General features: G+C 30.3%; 1 protein-coding gene across 10 annotated transcripts in view; it reads right to left on the bottom strand.

Moving 5' to 3' along the window:
* LOC107066989 (discs large 1) overlaps positions 1-22,026 on the bottom strand; it is a 419,075-nt gene that overhangs the window by 274,031 nt on the left and 123,018 nt on the right. For all 10 annotated transcript variants that reach the window (XM_015322081.2, XM_015322083.2, XM_015322090.2 and 7 more), the window contains one exon: positions 9,935-10,071. In XM_015322081.2, the coding sequence (XP_015177567.1) occupies positions 9,935-10,071 (137 nt within the window). The remainder of the gene's footprint in view (positions 1-9,934; positions 10,072-22,026) is intronic.

Raw genomic sequence — 22,026 nt, 5'->3', positions numbered from 1 at the left:
TGTTCAGATCTTTATTTAGACGAGAGTATTTAGAAAGATAAGTTTGTGGTCCAAAGAATAAAGACGAGATATGTTATAAATAATAAGGATCTCGGAGTGTGGCAGACTATAGAGTTGAAAAAACATTTCTAAACAATATCTTTATTAGATCTCTCATTGCATTTTACCAGAACCTTCGTTCAGTCCAGCAGTATTTTCCATATGTTTCTCGTAACGTCTTTATTTCGTCTATCCTAAAATGTTTATTAGCAGCGCAAAAATGTAGATGAAAACGGGAAATTGAAAACTATACTAACAAAAAAAATTTTATACCTGAGTTTCAAAAAAAGGATTATTTATATTTACTTAATTTCTGATGAATTATATTTCCTTTGATAAACATCCAACCATTTTGGTGTCTATTTATAACTATCGCATTCAGTATTTTTTATTCCATTTTTATTGCTTGAATTTGGAAGAGTGTACTTTTTATCAGCTATTCCACCCAGAGACCATACCGGTAACCTTTATTATATATGGTAGTAATATTATAATAAATAAATCCTACAATTATCTTACTCTTGAAATTGTGCATTCGTCTCATTCTCTCGAAACTTAGATTTATGAATGTTTCACTTCTAACACGTGTGACCTGTTTTAAGTGAATCTTTTTTTAGTAGATCACAGAAAATTTTCAAGTTTTTATGCAATTTTTTGACGGTTCAGCTAAAAATTTTATATTATTGAATCCGACAAATGACGTATTTGTTATATTTTCTTTTTCAACTTTTTCGATCACTCTTTTCTATATGAATTTGTTTTTTATTTTAATTTGAGATTTTATTTTTATTTTGAATATTCATAACGTTTCGAAAAATTTACCCATTAATTAAGTTGTTTTTTTTTCTTCAAATTGTTTATTTTTAAATATTCTTTAGAAGGAAAAAAATGTATTTTTTTTTTTTCAAGATATATGCCATCTTCGATTTTTGTGAAATTATTCATAAAAAAAAATTGAATTAATAACAGATTTTTGAGTTCAGTTTGACAAATTTTGGTAAAATAATTCGTATTACATAATTTTGATTACAGTATTTAAAGCATTTGTTTTTTAGCATATAGTAGGTGTACAGATACTTGTTATAAACCTTGATAATCGATAACTCTTGATTTTTTAAATCATAAGGGATTATAGGATAATATCGATGGTGATTACATGTGTATGTGTATTAGCGTTGAGGTGACAAATGAACGATTCTGGATAAATCGTCGATATCGAACAAGTTTAAATCGGATATAAATTATCACTCTCGTCTTGAAATTGCCAATTTTTCGATTAAACCTTTTTATTCTGAGCACCGTATATGTACGGTATCTATGGAATGCTTGATAAGTCCGATACTCATATAAAAGCAGTATACGCGAATGAGTCTTTTGAATACGATTTTCTATTTAATTAATTTTTTAATAATTTTTATTTTATTTTATTTAATCGTCGAGTACATATCTTCTTTCCAATAGTAGAATTATGATTTTTAAATATCGTGTGTGTTTAAAATATTGTATTGTGTTTTAAGTAAAATATGTACTCCCTGCTGAACTTACGATACAGTATAACCATAATGACTGCCCTACGTTGCCGTAATGAAAGGATTAAAACTACTGTAAGTTTCAAAAAAATTAAATTAAATATTTTGATTAATTTACTATTGTTCCTCAATTTTTATTAAAAGAATTACAAAATATTTCTAAAAGAAATAATAAATGAATGAGATAAACGAGAATATTGTATAATAATAATAATTATAATAATAATATAAAATATACGATTAAAAATAATCATGGAAATTTAATAATTTTATTATTTAATGAAATATTTTATTTAATTCATATATATATATATATATATATATATATATATATATATATATATAATACTATAAGTAAATAATTAAATATAAATATCATGTCACAAGAAGTCAAATTTGATTAAAATTAAATAAAAGAAAATAGCACGTTCATTTTCGATGCTTCACATTCTAAGGAAAGAGATTTATAAAACATAAATAATCAAAGCTCTCAGGTTTGATTCTAAATTATTTTAATGATGCATATTTCATGATCCTTTTAATATTCTCTTTCTTACTGCCCAAGTTTATCCTTTCTCAGTTTTTTATTCTTTCTTCGCCTTATCGTTCTCCCCGTTCTCACGGAGACAAAAACAAAGTTTTCCTCAATTCTATGATATTCTTGAAAGATCACAGAAAGATTTACTCATTCAATAAATACAATACTCGTTATTTATTGAACAAATTAAAAAACTAGTTTATCAAAAATAGTAAATATTCAGGAGCTAAAAATTTCGAATCAGTGAAACTTCAAAACTTTCAGCTTGTTGAGAATTTGAACATTTGTCTTATTACAGACATAACTGATTACTCTAATCCTTTAATTGTAAATTTTCAAGGTACGAAGAGGAGAGATGATAAGGAAGAAGAAAAAAAGGAAGGAAAAAAATAGATAGAGATAGAAAGATAAAGGGAACAAAAAAAAGTGGGTTTGAAGCGACGGTGGGAAGGAGGGAGGAAAGAAATACGGATAAATTTTCGCTACGTGCTTCTTCCTCGACACTCCTGTCTTTTACAACGAACCTAAGATACGATATTTCAGGATATAAAGCAGCCATTCCGGTGATATACGTACTTTAAGTGCACCTTCGCGAACCTAGCCTTGTAATTCCTTCCTTCTCGTACTTATAATAGAATATTATATTTCCACTGACTCAAAACCCAACACCTTTCCTTTTAACTTTCTCCCCGGTCTCTATTTCTTTAATCTTTTTTTCTCTTTTCTCATCTTTTTTTTTACTAATACTATTATTATTATTTATTTATTTATTATTATTATTGCAATTCTGGGAGATATAAAATAATATAATAATAAACCGATCTGTGTTATCAAGAAGAAAAAAGCAGAAGAAGTGTGTAGTCAACTTCAAAAGAATCGAAATAGAGAAAAAGTTAAACAGCAAAATCTAAGATGGAATGAGATAGAAACAACAAAGTTTCGTATTTGTCGATAATAGCACGCTGACTGGACGAATTTTCTCAATTGTTCGTAATAACGTTAAGCTTTCAAGTTTTGCGAACGTAGATTAGTAGAAAAAAAGAAGAGACAAGAAAAGAAAAGAAAAGAAAAGAAAAAAGAGAGAAAGTATCAAGAAAAGAAAAGGCAACTACTTTTCTTGAGCAAAACAATAGTAAACTTTAAAAAACGAACTATTAACGTTATCATACCTTTCAAAGCTTTTATTCATCCACTAGTATTATTTAAAATTCGTTATTAAGAAACAACTAACTATCAAAGACTATTGCATTAACGTTTATATAAAGAATATATACTGAAAAAAATTGCTACGAAAATTACGTACGAAATTGATCTACGACGAACCATTTTAAGGAATAAAAAGAAAAAAAAATGTTGAAAAAAGAGATGGAATAAGGTTACCAGAGCGTCCAGTGAAAATCGTTACGTGGAAAGACAGGAAAAGTAATCGGCTGCGAAAGAACTTCAACTTCTATCCGTTACAACCACTCTTATTATCCTCAGTCATCGAATCGCAGCATCCACGAGTACCGACACTTTAATCTTCGATTTCTTCCTTTCCTCTTGATCTATGTTGAGAAATAAAAAAATCAAGAAAAAGAGAGAGAGAGAGAGAGAGAAAAAGAGAAGGAAAAAAAAGAAAAAGAAAAGAAAGAAAATCGAAAATCCTATATATCGATTTCGAAGTCCCATGGGAAATCGGAAAGCGTTTCAACGAGATCGATGGAAAAGAAGAAAGAGAAAGATAGAGAGAATAAAAATAGAGAGAAAGGGGGGACAGGGAGAGAGGTTGGGAGGAGGAAATGAGTTCCTATTTACCAAAGGTTCGTATTTACAATGGGAGAAGGGGCGAGGCGGTAAAGAGACGAATGTGAAGAGGGCAACTCAGGAGAGAGAATTTTCCATTACACCAAGTACACCGGCTCTTATCATTGTGGTGCACATTCTACCACCGACGGCCCACAACCCACAGCACCCACAGCCCATAGCACCAGGCTCTGCTTTTCTCCAAAGTAATGGAAAACAAACAGCAGAATATCGCACCTCCGTTCATTCGTTCGTTTATGTACGCCTGAAAGTGCCACAACTACCATCATCCATCCCTCTCTCTCTTTATTTTTTTGTCTCTTATTCTCAGGATCTATCTATACATCTTTTTCTTTTTATCGAATACCTCTAATGTGAATTACAGGCGATATCGAAATCGGGAACGGTGATTTTTCTAGTGGTTTACAAGTAAAGTAAGAACAATTTTATTTCTACGCTCTATTAAAAGGGAGAAAAAAATAAAATTTATTTATAGATATAATATAAAATGTGGTTTATAAATAGTTTGACACTAATCATTATTATTGTTCTATTTATTGATTTGTATAATAGCTAATTAAGGAGATATATAATTATTAGTGATTGATAGCTAATTAAAACAAACAATGTGCGTTGGCCTGTACGCGAGATAGAAGTGGAAATTCGTATTATCACAGGTGGAAAATAATCAATTTGATTCATATATACAGTGTGAGTATCCTATAAAATCGTACATCATTACGCTTTTATGAATTTCATGAAACCTGTTATACGCATATTTATACCTATACACGTGCAAACACATACATAAATATAAAACACGTAAATATAAACACATATGTATAGACATCTACGCTGATTCTATCCACGAGTAATATGATCCCATTGTTAGAATCAGCATTCATGTTGTAAATTTTTTGCCGACGTGATACAAAGAAGTTATATACAGCGAATATCCTTTAAAATTGTGCAACATGTTGGTATAATTGTAAAAACAGAAGAAATATTCGAATTTTTCATATCTAATTATCTGTCATTTTTTGTGTTAATAATGTTATTTAAATGTTTTTTAGGTCAGAATCAGTTAAATACCAATTAAAGTAAGAATAATATAAAACACATTTGTTTAAAAACTATATATCTATTAATTTACTTCGAATATTATACTATTTTGATTTGATATTTTATTAGGTAAAAATTTTCAACTCAAAAATATTAACACTGGACAGGAACGTTAAAACAAATGTATATTAGTTTAAACAATCTAATGTAAATGGTATGTACTAAATGTAAATAGAATACGTTAGAGTATTAGACATACCTTAAACGATTGTTAAATAATCGAAGGAAATATATATTGTTGTCTAGAAGCGTGGAGTTCAAGTTCGATGCACCTTCCTCTTCGAAAACAAACAATAAACTGAGTTGTTTGTCCTCTGTGAAAGTACTTTTATTTAAACGTTGTTTACATGACTTTTAGAACGCTACATATGTATAACGAAAATAATATTCGTAATAAATTGAACTTATTCTGTTGAAAGTCATATAAACAACAATTAATAAAAGAACTTTTATAGAGGACAATGAGCCAGTCTAATGGTGGATTTTGAGGAGGAAGGTACAGTAAAACCTCTTTTTGTGCGGAGGATAGGGACCGAATAAAAAAAATCGTACAAAAAAATATTCAGAAATTTTAGAAATACTTACATATAATAAACAACTTTGTACGATATATTCAATACAATTTTTTTTATGCGGCGGAGAGGGGCCGCATAAAAAAGTCACACTTAGAAAATACATCAATTATTTACGAAATAAAGCAGAAAATGCTTTCCAACAAATTAAATAAGTAACTTAGACCTAGAAATATTTTTAAAACACTTAATTTTTCATCGTATATATGCAGAAATTTTCAAAATATACATTAAATAATTCACTGCTACTCGTAATCCAAAACGCGCATTTTCTTGTGACGAATTAGTTTCATATCACTTTCGTCGCTTGAAGATACGATTTCAATTGATTTTGGCACCAGAAAGTCTGTGGTCAATTTTTGTGACGTCAGACGATTGGTCAGTTGCTTGTACACGTTACGATAGCAAGAAATGCATGATCTTAGCTTTTTTTGAAATTTCAAGCTTTTTTAAGAATTAGTATCTATTTTAAGAAAATGCGTTTCCAATTTTTTAGAAATCCGGATCCCTGCATATATTTTATCGGCTGTAATAGATTCCGGTTCTTCTTGTCCGACTTCATAGTCTATCAATTATTGATAATGTTACTATCATTGACAGTTTCGTCCTCAATCATTTCGTCAAGATCATTTTCGCCGAAAGTATCAAAGCCCTCTCCGCTGATGTTATGTGCGAGTGCAGTAATTTCAGATAATAACGTGGACGCGTTTTCGGTTACATTTCGATTAATTACACATTCAGACCAGATCACTTTCCAGCACGAATTTAATGTGTGTTGTTTTATTTGACCAATTGCTGCAGTAATATAGTTTATGCAGTTTAAAATTGAGAATTTTTTCCAAACTTCAGTCAGGCCTAATTCATCGTTCTCTAGTTTTTTCAGAATGTAGCTAAAAATTAATTTGAGATAATGTTTCTTAAAATTTGCGATTATGCCATGATCCAGTGATTGTATAAAGTTCCATTATCGTCAAGGAGTCCATGTAGTCAGGGTTTGTCCATACATGTATATGTACACTGATAGGAAACATTAAACTGGTGCCAACGCCGCTGAAATTCATATACCGCATGAAAAAAATCGCACGAAAAAAAGATCGCACAAAACATATCGCACACAAAAAAAAATCGCATAGAAAAGGATCACACAAAAACAGGCTCTACTGTACTTTTAAGGTATAAGTCCGGTGTGGGGTCAAAAAAAATCGAAATTTTTTAGCTACATTTTTTGAAAGAAAAACATCTTGAAAATATGCTCCAAAAATTTTAGGTCTAAATTCAAAGTATTTAGGAAGTTATAGCAAAAAGAAGAGAGCGCGCCGTAGTGACAACATATATGTTGTCAAAACTTTAAACGCGTTTTTCTCGAAACCACGTTTTCGAAATTTCGGGGAAGCACTGACTAAAAACTATTCAACCGATTTGGCTAAAATTTTAATCCGTTATTCTTAACATATTTACGTAAGTACCGAACCTCTAAAAAATTAAATTTTTTAATAATAAATTAATTTTTGTAAACAATTAAAAAGAAGTGCGATTTTGAAAATTATTTTTTTGCAAGTCCGCTATTTTGTTATTTTTGAAAAATGTTTGCATATTAGAGGTTTAGTCATTAGCGACAAGTCTACAGAATAATAATCTGTTTAAATTTTTCGTTTCAAATGACTACGGAAGACTGCATGCTTCCCCGAGACAACCTACTTTTTTTCGAGGACTCTGTTTTGACTTAGAAAATCATAAACAAATTTATGTAAAATGAAGTCAACAAAAATTTTTCTGTACACTTTAAAACAGTAATAAAAACATATTTAAATTTCAAAACAATCGCATTTTATTTTCATGTATAAAAAAATTCATGAAAAAACGTCGAAATTTTGGGCGTCACACTGGGCTTTTACCTTAAACTACAATATATGTACATTTTCTTCGACTAATTTAACAATCATTTATGTTAGAGTAAATCAAACACTCTAATGTATTCAGTTAATATTTTGAATTGTTTTAACATTTTCGCTCAATGGTAATTTCGAGTTCATTATTTTCATTTAATAAAATATTCGTACATATATATATGTAATTTTTAAATAAATGTACTTCGTATTGTTCTTATTTTAATGGGTATTAAATTAAAGCAAAGTAAAATAGCATTAAAATTAAATATTACTTTTGAGGTTAAACATTTCCAAAATTTAATATGGTTATAAAAAAAAAAACATTTCTATTTACCATGTTTATGAGTCATTTTATATATATTTTTATAAATTCTAAATTTTACGATAACTAACGTATATTTCCATACTTCGGAGTATCGTAAACTTATAAATGATAAACTTTCGCGCATCACGGGTTCATCGATCGATAGTCGATATCCAATCAGGACTCGAATATACGTGGTTAATATCAGTTTAACCGTACGTACCATCTGACTAAACCGATATATATGTATATATATGAGGACATAACGTTTAGATATATACACGCAAATACCTAGCCTAAACCTATCGAATCTATTAACTCATGGATCTAGTTTCTTAATAATGCACGTTTCACTAAACTATCCGTCATATTCTCGAAAATACGTTTATCGTTAACCACAAAGTTTCATACATGCATATATGTACAACCTATATCAAATCGAGTAACGATAAATAACATAAGAATAATAATAAAATAAAATAAGTAATAAGAATTAAATCGGGAGACAAATGAATTTACGATAATATCTATATATGTTTAGATATATATATATATATACAATTGAAAAGAAGAAAAAATAAAAAAGAACGGGGAAAATATTTACGAGTTCCGTTAATCCGCAAACTTACTGCATGTACAATCGAAGAATCGAAAAACTTAACTTACTTATGATCTATACGAAAAGTAGATATTTCTTTTTTATAATCTAAAAAATTTATTGTTACTAACATCGTAAACAGAAATCAATTTGCCATAGAGACGTTAAATTTCTTCAACTACGATAAAATTTGTTTATTAATTCAGTATTCGTGATAAGAATTATTTCAATCATCTAATTATAAAATATAACCTATTTTATACATCTTTTTTTCATATATCAATGAAAAATACTCAAACGATGTTATGAAATGAACAAAATACTAAACTATTATCGATGAAAATAAAGAAAATATAGTATTATTTCTAACAATAAATAGTATAATACATAGAAAACCAAATGAAATTTAATTCATTTTCTTTTGAAGCGTAATAAATAATAATTACAGCTTAAAGCTTTGAAAGTGGAAGTTAGAAATCGTGTCACGTTAAATCTAGACGAGGGGGTTATTTGATGTTTGCGGTAGCGCGTGAATCAAAACGAAAAAAGGATAATGACGACGACGACGACAACGACGACGACGACTACGACTATGACGATGGGAGGGGAGTGGAGGGGAGGGATGGTGGATATGCAATTAGCAATTAAAATCCCGATTCTAGCCGATTGATCAAACTCGTGCGATACCCTCAAGCCAATCGACTCTTGGATCACAATAACTACCGGTAATTGCGTGCTGACTCTCGACATGCCTCCCCCTAGTTGACTGACTGGATGGTTGAATGGTTGGTTGGTTGACTGGCTCGTAAAAAAAAAAGAGAAAAAGAAAGAGGAGAAAAAGAAAAAAAAAAGAAAAAAAAAAACTAAAAACGTCACTTGTGTTCGCTCGAACGATTTAAAACGACGGATTAAAAATTTCATTCTTCACGCTGGAACTTTTATAAATCGATATCGGAAACGAGGGAGAACGTGGCTGCGGTTGCTTACCAAACGCCTATTCCTATCAAATCCAGTGGGCGATGGAAAAATTACATTATGAATCAACGGAGAAAGCTTCTTTTTTTTCTTGTTTTTTTTGTTCTGGTCTTCTTTCTTTTTTTTTTTTTATCTACACTTTTATAATAAATTCTCGTCAAATTTGATCAACGAATACACCGAGAACAAATAAAATAAAGGTAAGTACGATTAACGGGATTTATTTTCGCTATTTCCTATTTTCACGTTAGAATATTTTCTCTCCAGTTACTTTTGAATATTATAGTTCTTAAATCTATCGTAATCAAACATATTAAAGTCGAGTTAAAATTTAACTTTCTTAGTCTCTCTTTCTCTCCCTCTTTCTCTCTTTATAGTATTTTTTTTTGCTTTCTGGAATATGATTATAGAATGCACGTACGAAAAGTTGTTCATATTTATTAGGTGAGAAGAGAGGTTTCATAATGCATGATCTTTCTGGGGAAAAAAGTAAAGGGAGAGAGAATGAGAGAAAGAAAAATAAAAATAAAAGAATGTGTGAGAGATATGAAATATCGATATATGTATATGTAACAAGACTCACGTCATTTTGACCGAAGGTCGGCGTGATTGGTCCGTCGCTTGCTTCCCATTTGGCAGCGATGCGGTTCGTCTCCGCCGTTTTCTGCTGGACTGATTTCGATTCGTCTAGTAATGTCAGCTCATAAAACTCTTGAATATCTGCAACAGTAAGCAGAGAAGACATATTACTGTTTCTGTACAAGTCAAAAGTTAAAGAATCGTTTCTTGCTATATGTATATATGTATATATCACAAATCAAGGTACTGTAAGATATTTATTCGATCTATAATAATATGAGGATTTATTGAAAAATAGACAAAATATTTATTACCAAACTCTAACTCAATTTATTTTTGATTCGATAATAAAACATTTCTTGCATAGACAAAAATTTCTTACATTTCTTTCTATTTTTATTTTCTCAATATATAATACGTTATTGTAAAAAAAAAAATATAAAATTTTTTTTAAATACCAAAAATTGATCTAGTAATCTTCAATCGAATACAAAATTATAAAAGTCGTTATATTTTTATCTTAAAATTAAATGCATCTAATATTGTAATGATAAAATAAAAAAGTATTGCAAAAAACATAAGTAAACGTACATACACACACCTAAATATGCATCTTGAAATATGTGATGATATAAAAGCTTATATTACATTATTATGAAGTAATAATTGATAGGACATATTTATAACGTAAAAAAAAATAAAAATAAAAATAAAATGTCTTATTAATTACAATCATTAGGACGATCGATTATTTATACTTGTCATAGGAAACTTTTTAGAGCAAAAAGACATTTTGAACTTGGGTCAATAAAGCAATTTCGTTTAATGGCTAATCCAAGAAGAAATAATGGTAGTCGTTAACGCGACAAGAAGGTAGTAGCGTAATTTTCATCGTTCGCCGAACATTTTCTACTACGACTTTCAACATTGTGAATCGTGTGCTGGTGGTAATCTAGCAGCTAGTCTAGCTCGATTCAATGTGCCGGCACACAACGGAAATTTATTACCGGTAACGTGTCCGAGGTAGGTCATCCAGGTCGACGGAGGTAGTAATTCCTTGGTCCATGCTCTAGTGTGCCTACGTAGTTCCAATGGGGCTCGTATGGGGCTAACAAGACACTTACATCTAACGTCGATCTTCGTCAAAGTAAATCTTTGTTCTTGTCCAATACACATTTCACGTAAGAAAAAGAAAAATAAGAAGAGAAACAGAGAAAACAATACAAATGCGTAGCATTTTCATCGTGCATACCTAAATTATCTCTATTTTCTATGCAAAAATTTGGTTGTATGTAGTAATTAAAAATATTTAATAAATAAATAAAAATAATTAATAACAAATATTAACCTATTTATATCGAGATACTATTTGTTTAGGAAATATTTGAATATTATTTTTGCCGAGAAATAATATGTGTAATATATATATTAAAATACAATCAAAGTATTATAGCAATTAATAAATAGTAGTTAGAGATGGATGGTCTTTTAACAATATTTGAACAAAAATAATATATGTAAATATTTGAACAGTTTGACGTTTTAAATTTGTTCGGTACATTTGTTTGTGAATATCAACGTAATACTACTGGACGGCAAAGTGTACAAATTAATCATTTTTTAACATACCTTAGTTAATACTATTTTTTATTTGTGTAAAATACATTGACTATACACATATGTCCATTTAAAAATATAATGACTACATTGAAGTCTTTTAAAAGAAAAATAATCTTAAAAATAACAATTATCTTACTGTGTAATGTGTCTCTTCAAATACAATTTGAATACCATATTCTATTTAATCAAATATTGTATGGAAATCTTTGATTTCTTTTTAACTCTTTGGTAATAATTTATTTCTAAGTACTACTTGTACAATAAATGAATAATGAATGACGGAATAACGGAATGACGGAGTAGAATTTTCAACGATCTTAACCTTTAACAATTGACGATGTACTGAAAGATCGATTCGCGTTACGCGTAATAATTTCTTGTCACTTTCCGACGATGTCACGTAAATACTCGAGAATGTTTGAGTGAATGTAACCAAAACAATGTTAGACTCGCTTTGATAACAAATGTAAACAAATCGCGTTAAGAATATTCAAATTGCTTTGGTATATTGAAGTAATAGCAATTAAATAAATAAAAAAGTATTTGAAACATTATAATATTAAGTATGATACGATATAACAACTAACGTTATAGTAATAATCTTATTTATTTAACATATTTAACGAATTCATTGATTTGTTAAATCCGATCTGCTAATTAACTTCACAATTGAACTTTAAATCTGTCGATTAGAACTCCATATACATATATTTAACATTTTTGCTTCCCATAGTCTGTGTTGCTGTGATGCCGGAGTGTAATTAACGCGATCTAATTGCAGGTGGCTCGTTACCAGACCGAAAACGTGTGTTGCAAGTGAACGACGTAGCTGGGATATTAGCTTCGGAAATTGCTCACGCGAAGTGGCTAATAAGCGATGCACTTGGGAACTATAGTTCAAAGTAGAATTTCAAAACATAATACGAAGACTTTGGTGATGCTCTTAGACATTCTCACGTTTTCTAAGATAAAAAATCATTTATTATTTTATATTAATTATATTATAAAAATAAAATATAATTAAAAAAAATTAATAAATATAATTATAGAAGTAGAATTATAATATATTAATTATGCAATCATTATATTTTATTATTTGTAGAAAAAAATATTTCATATTTCTCTCTCCATTTTCTCTGTCTTCCGGATGCACATATATTCTGATTGTAGCGTGAAATCGCAAGAATCTCGTTGAACTTTGTTACATAGCACGAATATATATGTGTGTGTATATGTATATACATAACACCTTCACCGGGGGTTAGAACAAGAACAGTAACTTTATTAAGACTAGGTACAATTATATAGCTAGCGTAACCCCTTTCATATAAACCGTGTTCTCTAGGCCGATACATCCGTTCACTTCGGCAACCTGTCAAGATCTCACTATAGTTTCACTCCGTAAACAGTTACCATGTCGCCTGGAAACAACCTTCTTGCCCTTCTTCCCAGAGTAACTTAGACCCCGGGTCGCAACAATATGTATATATAAATATAATATATGTATATATATAGTAATGTAAATAGTAATTTTAAAAATGCGTGAGTAGAGAAAAGAATGTTTGGTAGCGCGAACAGATAAATTTTACCTCACCGACTTTATTCTCCTTTCTCTCTTACTCCCTTTTTCGAGTCGTCGGCCAAATTATATAAGCTTCATGCGCATTCGGGTGCGTTTTCGTTAGCCCCGACCTCATAAAATTATGCATGGAAACAGGACGAGAGCCCGTATTTTTCAACGTACTATTTCGCTAATATCCCTCTTTTTTCCACGGTTCATTCGAGCCTCCTCGAAATAGGAGAACTTTTATATGCTCGTGAGCGTATTCACGCGCTGAAAATCTCCACTTTCCTTTTTTTTACTTCCCCAACCTTCCTCTTCTTCCTCCTCATTTTTTTCTCTCTTTCATTTTTTTAAGACTCCCTTTCCTCTTTTTCTGTCTCTCTTTCTTTTTGGCGTCGTGGTAGTAACTGGGGTTGCTTGAATGTAAAGTAAGATATGTGGCCGAACCGAGAACCGAGAGAGAGAAAGAGAGCAAAAATCTCGAGATACAAAAGCCTAATTGTAAGGTATATTTTCCATGACCTCCCTTGGGATTCACGTGAAAGAGAACGTTTATTATGAACAATTTCGGAAGATATGACATTTTACTGATAGTAAATCATTACACGAATCGAATGACAGAAACGACAACGAGAAAGAGTACGATGACGATAATGACAACGAAGAGATGCTTTTGACGTGGTGAGTAATATTGACATAATACGTTTTAGACATAACTAATGGGGGTCACTTTATTAAGTTTGAAAGTTACATCCGTTCACATACTTTGTTACGTCACGGTAATTGCAATTAGTGGTACTTTCCGTCCTAACCATTTTGTACAGATACCTATATATGTATGTATCTATTATATATATGTATAATACATATGTTACCGTTAAAAACATGAAAATTTGTTAATTCACGAAATAAATAAGTATTTTATAAAACAATTATATCGAAGAATTATTATATGAAATTGATATTTGATTCGTCCTCAAAGTTAGCTGTAACGATGCTCGTAATTATCCGTTTTTACCTCTACTTATACTTTGAAATTGAATATTCTGTAAGTTGTGTTGTTCTGATAACTTCGAACCTACCACGTTGACACAATAATTAGACACATACAATTTTTACAGACATACAATATCTAGTTATTTTATAAAACAACTAATTAAAATATAAAATATAATTCTGTTAATATAATATTATTCAGCTAAAACGTTTAATTATTTTATAAATAAGCTGAATCGTACATTTTTAATAATAACATGAACATTTAAATGTATAGGTATTATAATAGTTCGTATGTATAATAAGTAACTGGGTACTAACGTCAATGAAAATCGACCGATAATTATTCGTTAGATATATTCTTCCTTGTAAATCTATACCTGTGGGCCAGACATCGAGGCATAATTGATGGAAATTACAGGGAAGAGAGGACACGCGACGAAATGTGAACGTGTAACATGTTGCGAATACTAATCGTGCGAATAATTATATTGGAAATCTACGAACAAACAGTTGCATGGCAAACAAGACACGTCACGTTAATAACGGATTCGTTCGTAATCCGTATTAATTGGTCGAATCAATAAAAGGTGAGTAAATGTTAATTCAAGAAGAGGATTATATTCGCGTTTCGCGTTTACATGAGTGGACCACTATGGTCACCAACTTTGTTGATCTTTTGTACATTTTGTAACAGTTTCTAAAATATTATAACATATAACTTATAACAGAACTAAGGAAAAGAATCAATTTAATTAATACACTGTTTCTATTCGGTCAATAAATTACTCAGCTCGTGGTTGCTATTTAGGCGCTTAAAAATCAGGAAATACAAGACAATAATCCTACCGATAGTCCTTTATGGTAGTGAAACGTGGTCACTTACGTTACGGGACGAAAATAAATTTAGGGATTTTGAAAATAAAGTTCTTCGTAAAACCTTCGATGCAAAATGCGATGAGGAAATGGTCAAATGGAGAAAACTTCATAACGCAGAAGTACACCGACTGTACAACAAACCAGACATCATGAACGTCGTAAAATCACGCCGATTAAGATTGGCAGGTCACACGCATGGGGGAGGAACGAACGGTGTATAAAATATTGGTTGGTATACCGTACGGAAAAAGATCACTTGGTAGATCAAGACGTAGATGGGAGGATAATATTAGGAGGGATCTTGGAAATAGGCTATGAAGACCGCGAATGGAGGGGTCGCGCTCAGGAACGGAAGAACTGGCAGGATTTAATATTTATGGCAATGAACTTTCGAGTTCCAAATGCCAATTAATAATAATAATGTAGCTTATAACTTCTATATATACTCTATATAATTATAATAAAATATACTCACAGTTCTCACAATTAACTATACGTTGATATAAAAATACGCTCTAATATTTTATTATAAAAACTGATCATTTAGTTAAAATACTAATATGAAAAATAAATAGGTGGATTAAAATTCTTGTATGCGACAACATATAAATCTCGAAAATGAAATTAGAATAATTCGCGGGGGGTCATTTGATATTATAGCTTGTTAGTTTTGTATGCATGAATATAAAAAGAAATAAAGAAAAAAAGAAATACAGAGAGAGAGAAAGAAGTAAAAGTTAATGAAAAAGAGGAATGACCCCTTTGGTTTGTATAGGAGTCGCGTGCGCAACAGCTCGAAAAAGAGGAAGGAAGTGAAGGAAGATCGTGAAGATGATGATGAGGATGATGGTGGTGTGCGAGAAAGCCGTTGGCGATAAACCAAAGCTCGTTAACGGTGCCCTCTCGTCGAGCTGTTCGCGAGAGATATGCTATTTCTGTAAATAACTTTGTCTCGACATCCCCATTTCATCCCTGTCGACTAGTGTAGACCTCTTTAAAAGACTTCCGTTTCTTCGAGCAGTGGTTCTACCTTGTATGAAACGACCACTAAAACGAAACGAGCCAGACTCGATTGGCGGTCGTCAAAAGCAACGTTACGATTCCGTTGAAAGACTCGACGATCCAAGGAATTAGAAATTATTCCGAAAGAACTGAACCCTCGAACCTTTTCTTGGCTTAACTTCGACCTTTCTCCCAAGAGAAAATCCAATTGCATCTATTCCATATATATATATATCTTTCTTTTTCTTTTCTTTTTCACGAAAAATCCGATCTTTTTGTATCTATTCAAGTTTTCCAATCTTTCCAATACGATCGTTAAAGTATTAAATGCGTTTATATTTAAAATTAAATATCAAGTGAATTATATATCTTTTATAAATACTACTTTATGAATTTCATATAGAATTCTAATAATTATCTTATCAAGGAGTATCATGGAAAGATATGATACTTTCAAAACAAATTTAACTTGTTACCGAGTCAAGTATCAAAAAAAGTAGAGATAGGTAACACTTGATAAAAAGCGCTGACTTTAACGATTAACTATTTCGTCATTTGAAAAAGGATTGAACTCCGTTCACGTACGCACATCGATAGCGAGCTAGAAACTCGTAAGTTACCTACTCTAAAACGTTCAATTTTACTGGTATTTGCAGCACGTCGAGACCGCAATCGCTTACGAAGCGCAAAGAGAAGCTTTCAAGAGGAAGAGAAGACTTCGGTCCATTCTCTCTCTCTCTCTCTCTTTCTATCTCTTTCTCTTTCTCTCTTTACTCTTCTCGTTTCCGCACTTGCCCATCTTTCACAACTTCCTCCCTCTCTTCTCCTCCGGCAATTAGACATCTCGGCAAATCGACGAAGTCAACGGGACGACGTCGTCGTATCTACTCGCTTGAAATCATGCCAAAAGACTTAATGTGCTCTTGCTTGCTTGCTAGCTAGCTTGCTTGCTTGCTTGCTTGCTTGCTTGCTTGCTTGCTTCCTTCCTTCCTTCCTTCCTTCCTTCCTTCCTTCCTTCCTTCCTCAGATGAGCCTAATTATTCCAAATGGATTTTCATCCTTCCCTACGAGACATTTATCTTTCTCGATCTCAAGATTCTCGATCGCGTTAACGATATTTTTTTAACGAGCACTTTTTTCTTTTTTTCGTTTTTGTTTGTTTATCAATTTAAACACCGTCAATTCCAACACTTTTTTCTCCTAGGTAGTTTGGGATCCGTATAGGGTTTACACTCTTAACGTAAATAGAAACCTAAACGTTTTAATTCCTTTGGAAGATAATTTGTTTTTTATTTTCGGGTTAGAAATCAAATAATTTCTTAGACATGTGTAAATTGTATTTTTATTTCATTAGAAAAAACAAAAATACTCTAAACATTTTAATCCCTTTGAAAGGTAATTTTTTTTTGGATTAGAAATCAAACAATTCTAAAAAACATATAATTCGTATTTTTATGTTACTATAAAAAAATGTAGAATCTAATTAAAAATAGAAACATAAACCTTGAAATTATATTTCTTTTGAAATCGGATAATTTTCTATTTCAAGAATTTTCTTGAAAAAGAAATATTACCGTATTTTCAAGATAAAAAATTCTTAAACTACGTTATGAATATCTGTTACATATTTTAATCTAGTCATAACTAGGACATGAAAAATTATCATTAATAATTAAATAATTGTCCAGTTATGAAAATAAATAAGATGTAACGTAAAATCTAGAAATATTTATACGTTGTAATATTTTTATCCGTATTAAAATTAATATTGTACGTATAATACATAATTTTGATAATTATAATTAGATAATATATTTTATTTCTAACCGCGGATTAAATAGTTTAATATAATAATATCACATATATATAAATACATTTGTAGCTTTTCTCTTTGAATTATTTGCAACGTTTTAGCAGTAAACTCTTTGTCGTGTACAACGTACCGTAACGAGTAAGCCTTAATTAGATTTGTAATTAGTTGCGAGAATTGCTTGCCTGCCACGCGACGCACTACATAGAAAATAGTGAGAGGGAAAAAGAAGGGGATGAGAGGGTAAAGAAAGGGGTGGGAATTGCATCGTTGGTAACAGACGGATAAAACAACACACAACTATCAAACAGTGATACGAAATTACGCATGTACCGATAATCGAAATCGATCGGGGTTACGTTCTTTCAACTTAGAACTTTGAAAATTCAAGCGTGGAATGTTTTAACCCTTTTTATCCTCTTTTCCATTCCCAAAGACATAAAAAGGACGAAAAATCAAGAGGTATAAGGAACGAGAGAGAGAAAATTTGCGGTTTCGAGGAGAACGAAAAAGAATTTTACATTGTAAAGTTTATAACGGCGAACGAGTGGAAGAAGAAAGGAAGAATAAAGAAATTAGAAAAAGAAAAAAATGAAAAATAAAAAAAAAGAAAATTAAAAAAAAAATGAAAAGAAAAAAGCTACTACGCGTTACGACGTTATATTACGTCGAGCGTATTCCAAGTTCGTTGACGCGAAAGAACACAGGAGGTATTTTTTGAACGAACGCCAGAAAGACGAGAACCGGTTAGCGCTAAACTTTTGAGTTAGGGGTTGGGAATATAAGCGAGCTTTAATATATTCCATGTAACTTGTACGTAAGAACGTAACCGATGGCGGAACAATGAAACTAAATTTCTTTACTTCACTTCTTATGCTCTTTGAAGAGAAGTTTCTTTTTTCTTTTTATTAATCTACTTTCATTTTTCAATTTCTTACTATTTAATGAATTTAATATTGATTTGTTTCTTATTTGCCTAGAGGAAGTGGCGGGACGGTAGAGGTGACATTATTTGAAAATCAATTTCAATAAGATTTTTACTATAATCTCATTTTTTGTATAGTTTTAGAAAAACGTTCACCATCGTTCCATTGAAATCATACTAATCAATAATTGAGCATGTAATTACATACATACATGTGATATATTTCTTTCTTTCTTTTTCTTTAATTTTAGAGATTTATTAATTCCCAAATAGATCTCTGACACAGAAACCCCCTCCCCTTGTGGTGAAATTTGATAACCGATATTGCTTACGGTGTCTATAGAATTTGTATGGTACGTCGTAAGCACTATTGGACCAATGGCTGACATTCGATTTATTAGAAAATTTTAACTTCTCGTTTGGTTAATTAATTTTGAAATATATGAATAACATGATTCATTCAATTAATTATTTAATTAAGCGTTGAGATTGTTGTTTAAATTTTATTACTTTATATATATATATGTCTATCTCGTTCTTTCATTTTTTATATTTCTATCTTTATATCTTGAAAAAAGAAAAAAGAATAGAATAAAGGCAACACAAGTATTCTTGTAATATATAAAATATATTTACATCCATTCTTTGATGAAATGTTCACGCAAAATAGAATAACAAAGAGATTTCTAACCACGACAAAAGAGAAGAGAAAAGTTGGGATAATAGAAATAGAAATACATACAGTACTTTGATAGAAAGTACTTTATGTACTCGAACTAACGGCATAGTTCGAGCGAGAGAATTGTTTGCCGATGCTTCTAATACGAAGCTAACTAAGCTGTTACAAGTTTCGCACTAACTTCGAGATAGGGGCATATTGATTAGTACCTACTAGCTGCTGCAAGTTTTAATGAAATTTACACCATATCTTATTTATACTATTATCTATGAAATGGCATAGGCTATATTTTCGATTCATAATATTTTTTTTCTTTTCATTTTTTACCTGTATATTTTTAATAGGTTACGCAACCACAGCGTTCGGAAACATTTCTTTTTTTTTGTATCAAGTTATCTAATACATTCATATGTTTTATTTGATTATATATATAAAAAAAAACAATCTATTATAAAAGACCAAATCTTGAATTATTTCTGTGAATCTAATATTTTTTCATATATTCATTCATATATATATATATATATATATATATATATATATATATATATATATATATATATATATATATATATATAGAGAGAGAGAGAGAGAAAGAGAGACATTATTTTGTTCGTTTTTATCTTATTTTAATTAACTTACTCATAAAACGTATGATTCACACACAACAATCGAAACCCGTCGAAATAATTTTAATTACGTTCTGCAGTCGAATGATAAGTCGACTTTCAAAAAAATTTAGTATAATGACAACAGCAAATATGATGCTCATTCCGAATCTGAAAAACGATGAGACGAGTGTCACTAGCGAGATTATAAATTAAAATACGAAATGTGTTTATGTAGGTTACATATGAATGTGTATATGCATTCTCTTTATCTCTCTCTCTATTTCTCTTTCTTTTGAATTATTTTCCGAATTTAAAAGCATAGTAATAATATGTAATATATTTTCTCATGTATAAAATTCGAGGAAGATTATATGATTGTAATCAGAATTAAGTGTATGAAATTTGTAATGCAGTTTTTTCGAACATAAAGATCTAAAGATAATAATGAACACACGAAAAACGCCAATAAAATTCGAACGAACATGCACGTTGTTAACGAATCATCGATTTTAACGAGGATCGAATCAATGTTATCGGATGGATCATTAAATCGGCGAACGACATAAAACGATCGAGTTTGGCTAGGAAAATCCCATAAAATAATAATCGATCCTATTACGTGTCAATCGGGAGAATTAAAATCGAAACGACTTTTGAAAATTGGATTCGACAACTTTCGTCAGCGTACGCGTGTTTGTTTCCTGAATTGCTTCAATATTTATGGAAATAATTCGATCGATTTGATAATTTCCTATTTTTGTTGAAAGAAAATGATGAAAATGAAAGAAAAAGGAAGAACGAACGAAAATGAATTAAATTCAAATATACAGCTTCCGAAAGGGATTGACATTATTATAAAAGAGAGAAATCAATTTTAGTCGTTAATTTCGGGGCAAATTAAATTTTCTTTCCAATTTTTTCTAATGAACGATTTTATATAGAATTTTTCTTCTCTTTCTTTTTTCTTTTCTTATTTTTTTTTTTGCTTGCACATTTTCAAGAACGTCATAGTTGTTAGTATATTTTTTTTGTTCAATATGTATTTAATTTGTATAATTTCGATGGAAGGAAATAGGAAGAAGCATCCAATGAATTTCGATTAAAAAGGAAAATTTTTTAATTAAATATGTGATAATTAAAGGAGCTCCTTGAGAAAAGAAAACGATTTTCTTGGAAAATAGTCTTCTCGGTTTCTTTCCTTTTATCCCCTTTGTCTCGTTTGGCTATAACAGTATTTTATTTTTTTCCTTTTTGCGTTCACCAAACTGGTCGCATAATCCGATAAACGTGACCGGCATTCTAAGAGGATTGCTATTTTTATCAAGAACGGTACTTTCATGGAAAGACGACTATAACTCGTTTTATCGACGTGTCGATATGCGTTAAACCATTCCCATAAAATGAAATTCATGTAATTAAAAAATGAACGAACGAACGATCGAACGAAAGATATTGAATGATAGACATATTTAAATAATTCATTAATTGCAATAATATGAAGAAAAACACAAAAAAAAGAAAACTAAAAATATAAAATATTCAATTAAATATTTATATATGTCTATTTATTAAATTCGTATGTTTGTAAAATAAATGACATTTAAATGTTACAAATGTTTATTAAATATAAATAATTAAATGTCGATATCGAATTAGTATTTTCTCATGTTATATCTTATTTTCCGATATTATTAATATTTTATTATAAATACTGTGATCATTTAATTAAAATACCGATAAATTATCATATTTCCAAATATTTCTATATTTATTTTCTGACAGATATCTTTTTTAATATAAATATTACCAATGTAGAAAATAAAATAAAATTTGTTTAACACTTGAAAGTTGTGTTGGGTTCTCATTTTCATACGAACAACCGTAATGACGCGAAATGATCGATCATTACTTGATGTATTCTTAAGATCGGGATCCTGCTGTCAAGAATAAAAAAAAATTTCGCAGGAAACAGATTAAGTCTTATAGTCGATGGTAGCATACGGGACAAGA

Source organism: Polistes dominula, unplaced genomic scaffold (assembly GCF_049000335.1).
Source record: "Polistes dominula isolate Pdom_NZ unplaced genomic scaffold, Pdom_raw_medaka contig_37, whole genome shotgun sequence".
In the NCBI taxonomy this organism is placed as follows: Eukaryota; Metazoa; Arthropoda; class Insecta; order Hymenoptera; family Vespidae; genus Polistes; species Polistes dominula.
This window is presented reverse-complemented; position numbering and strand designations above follow the sequence as displayed.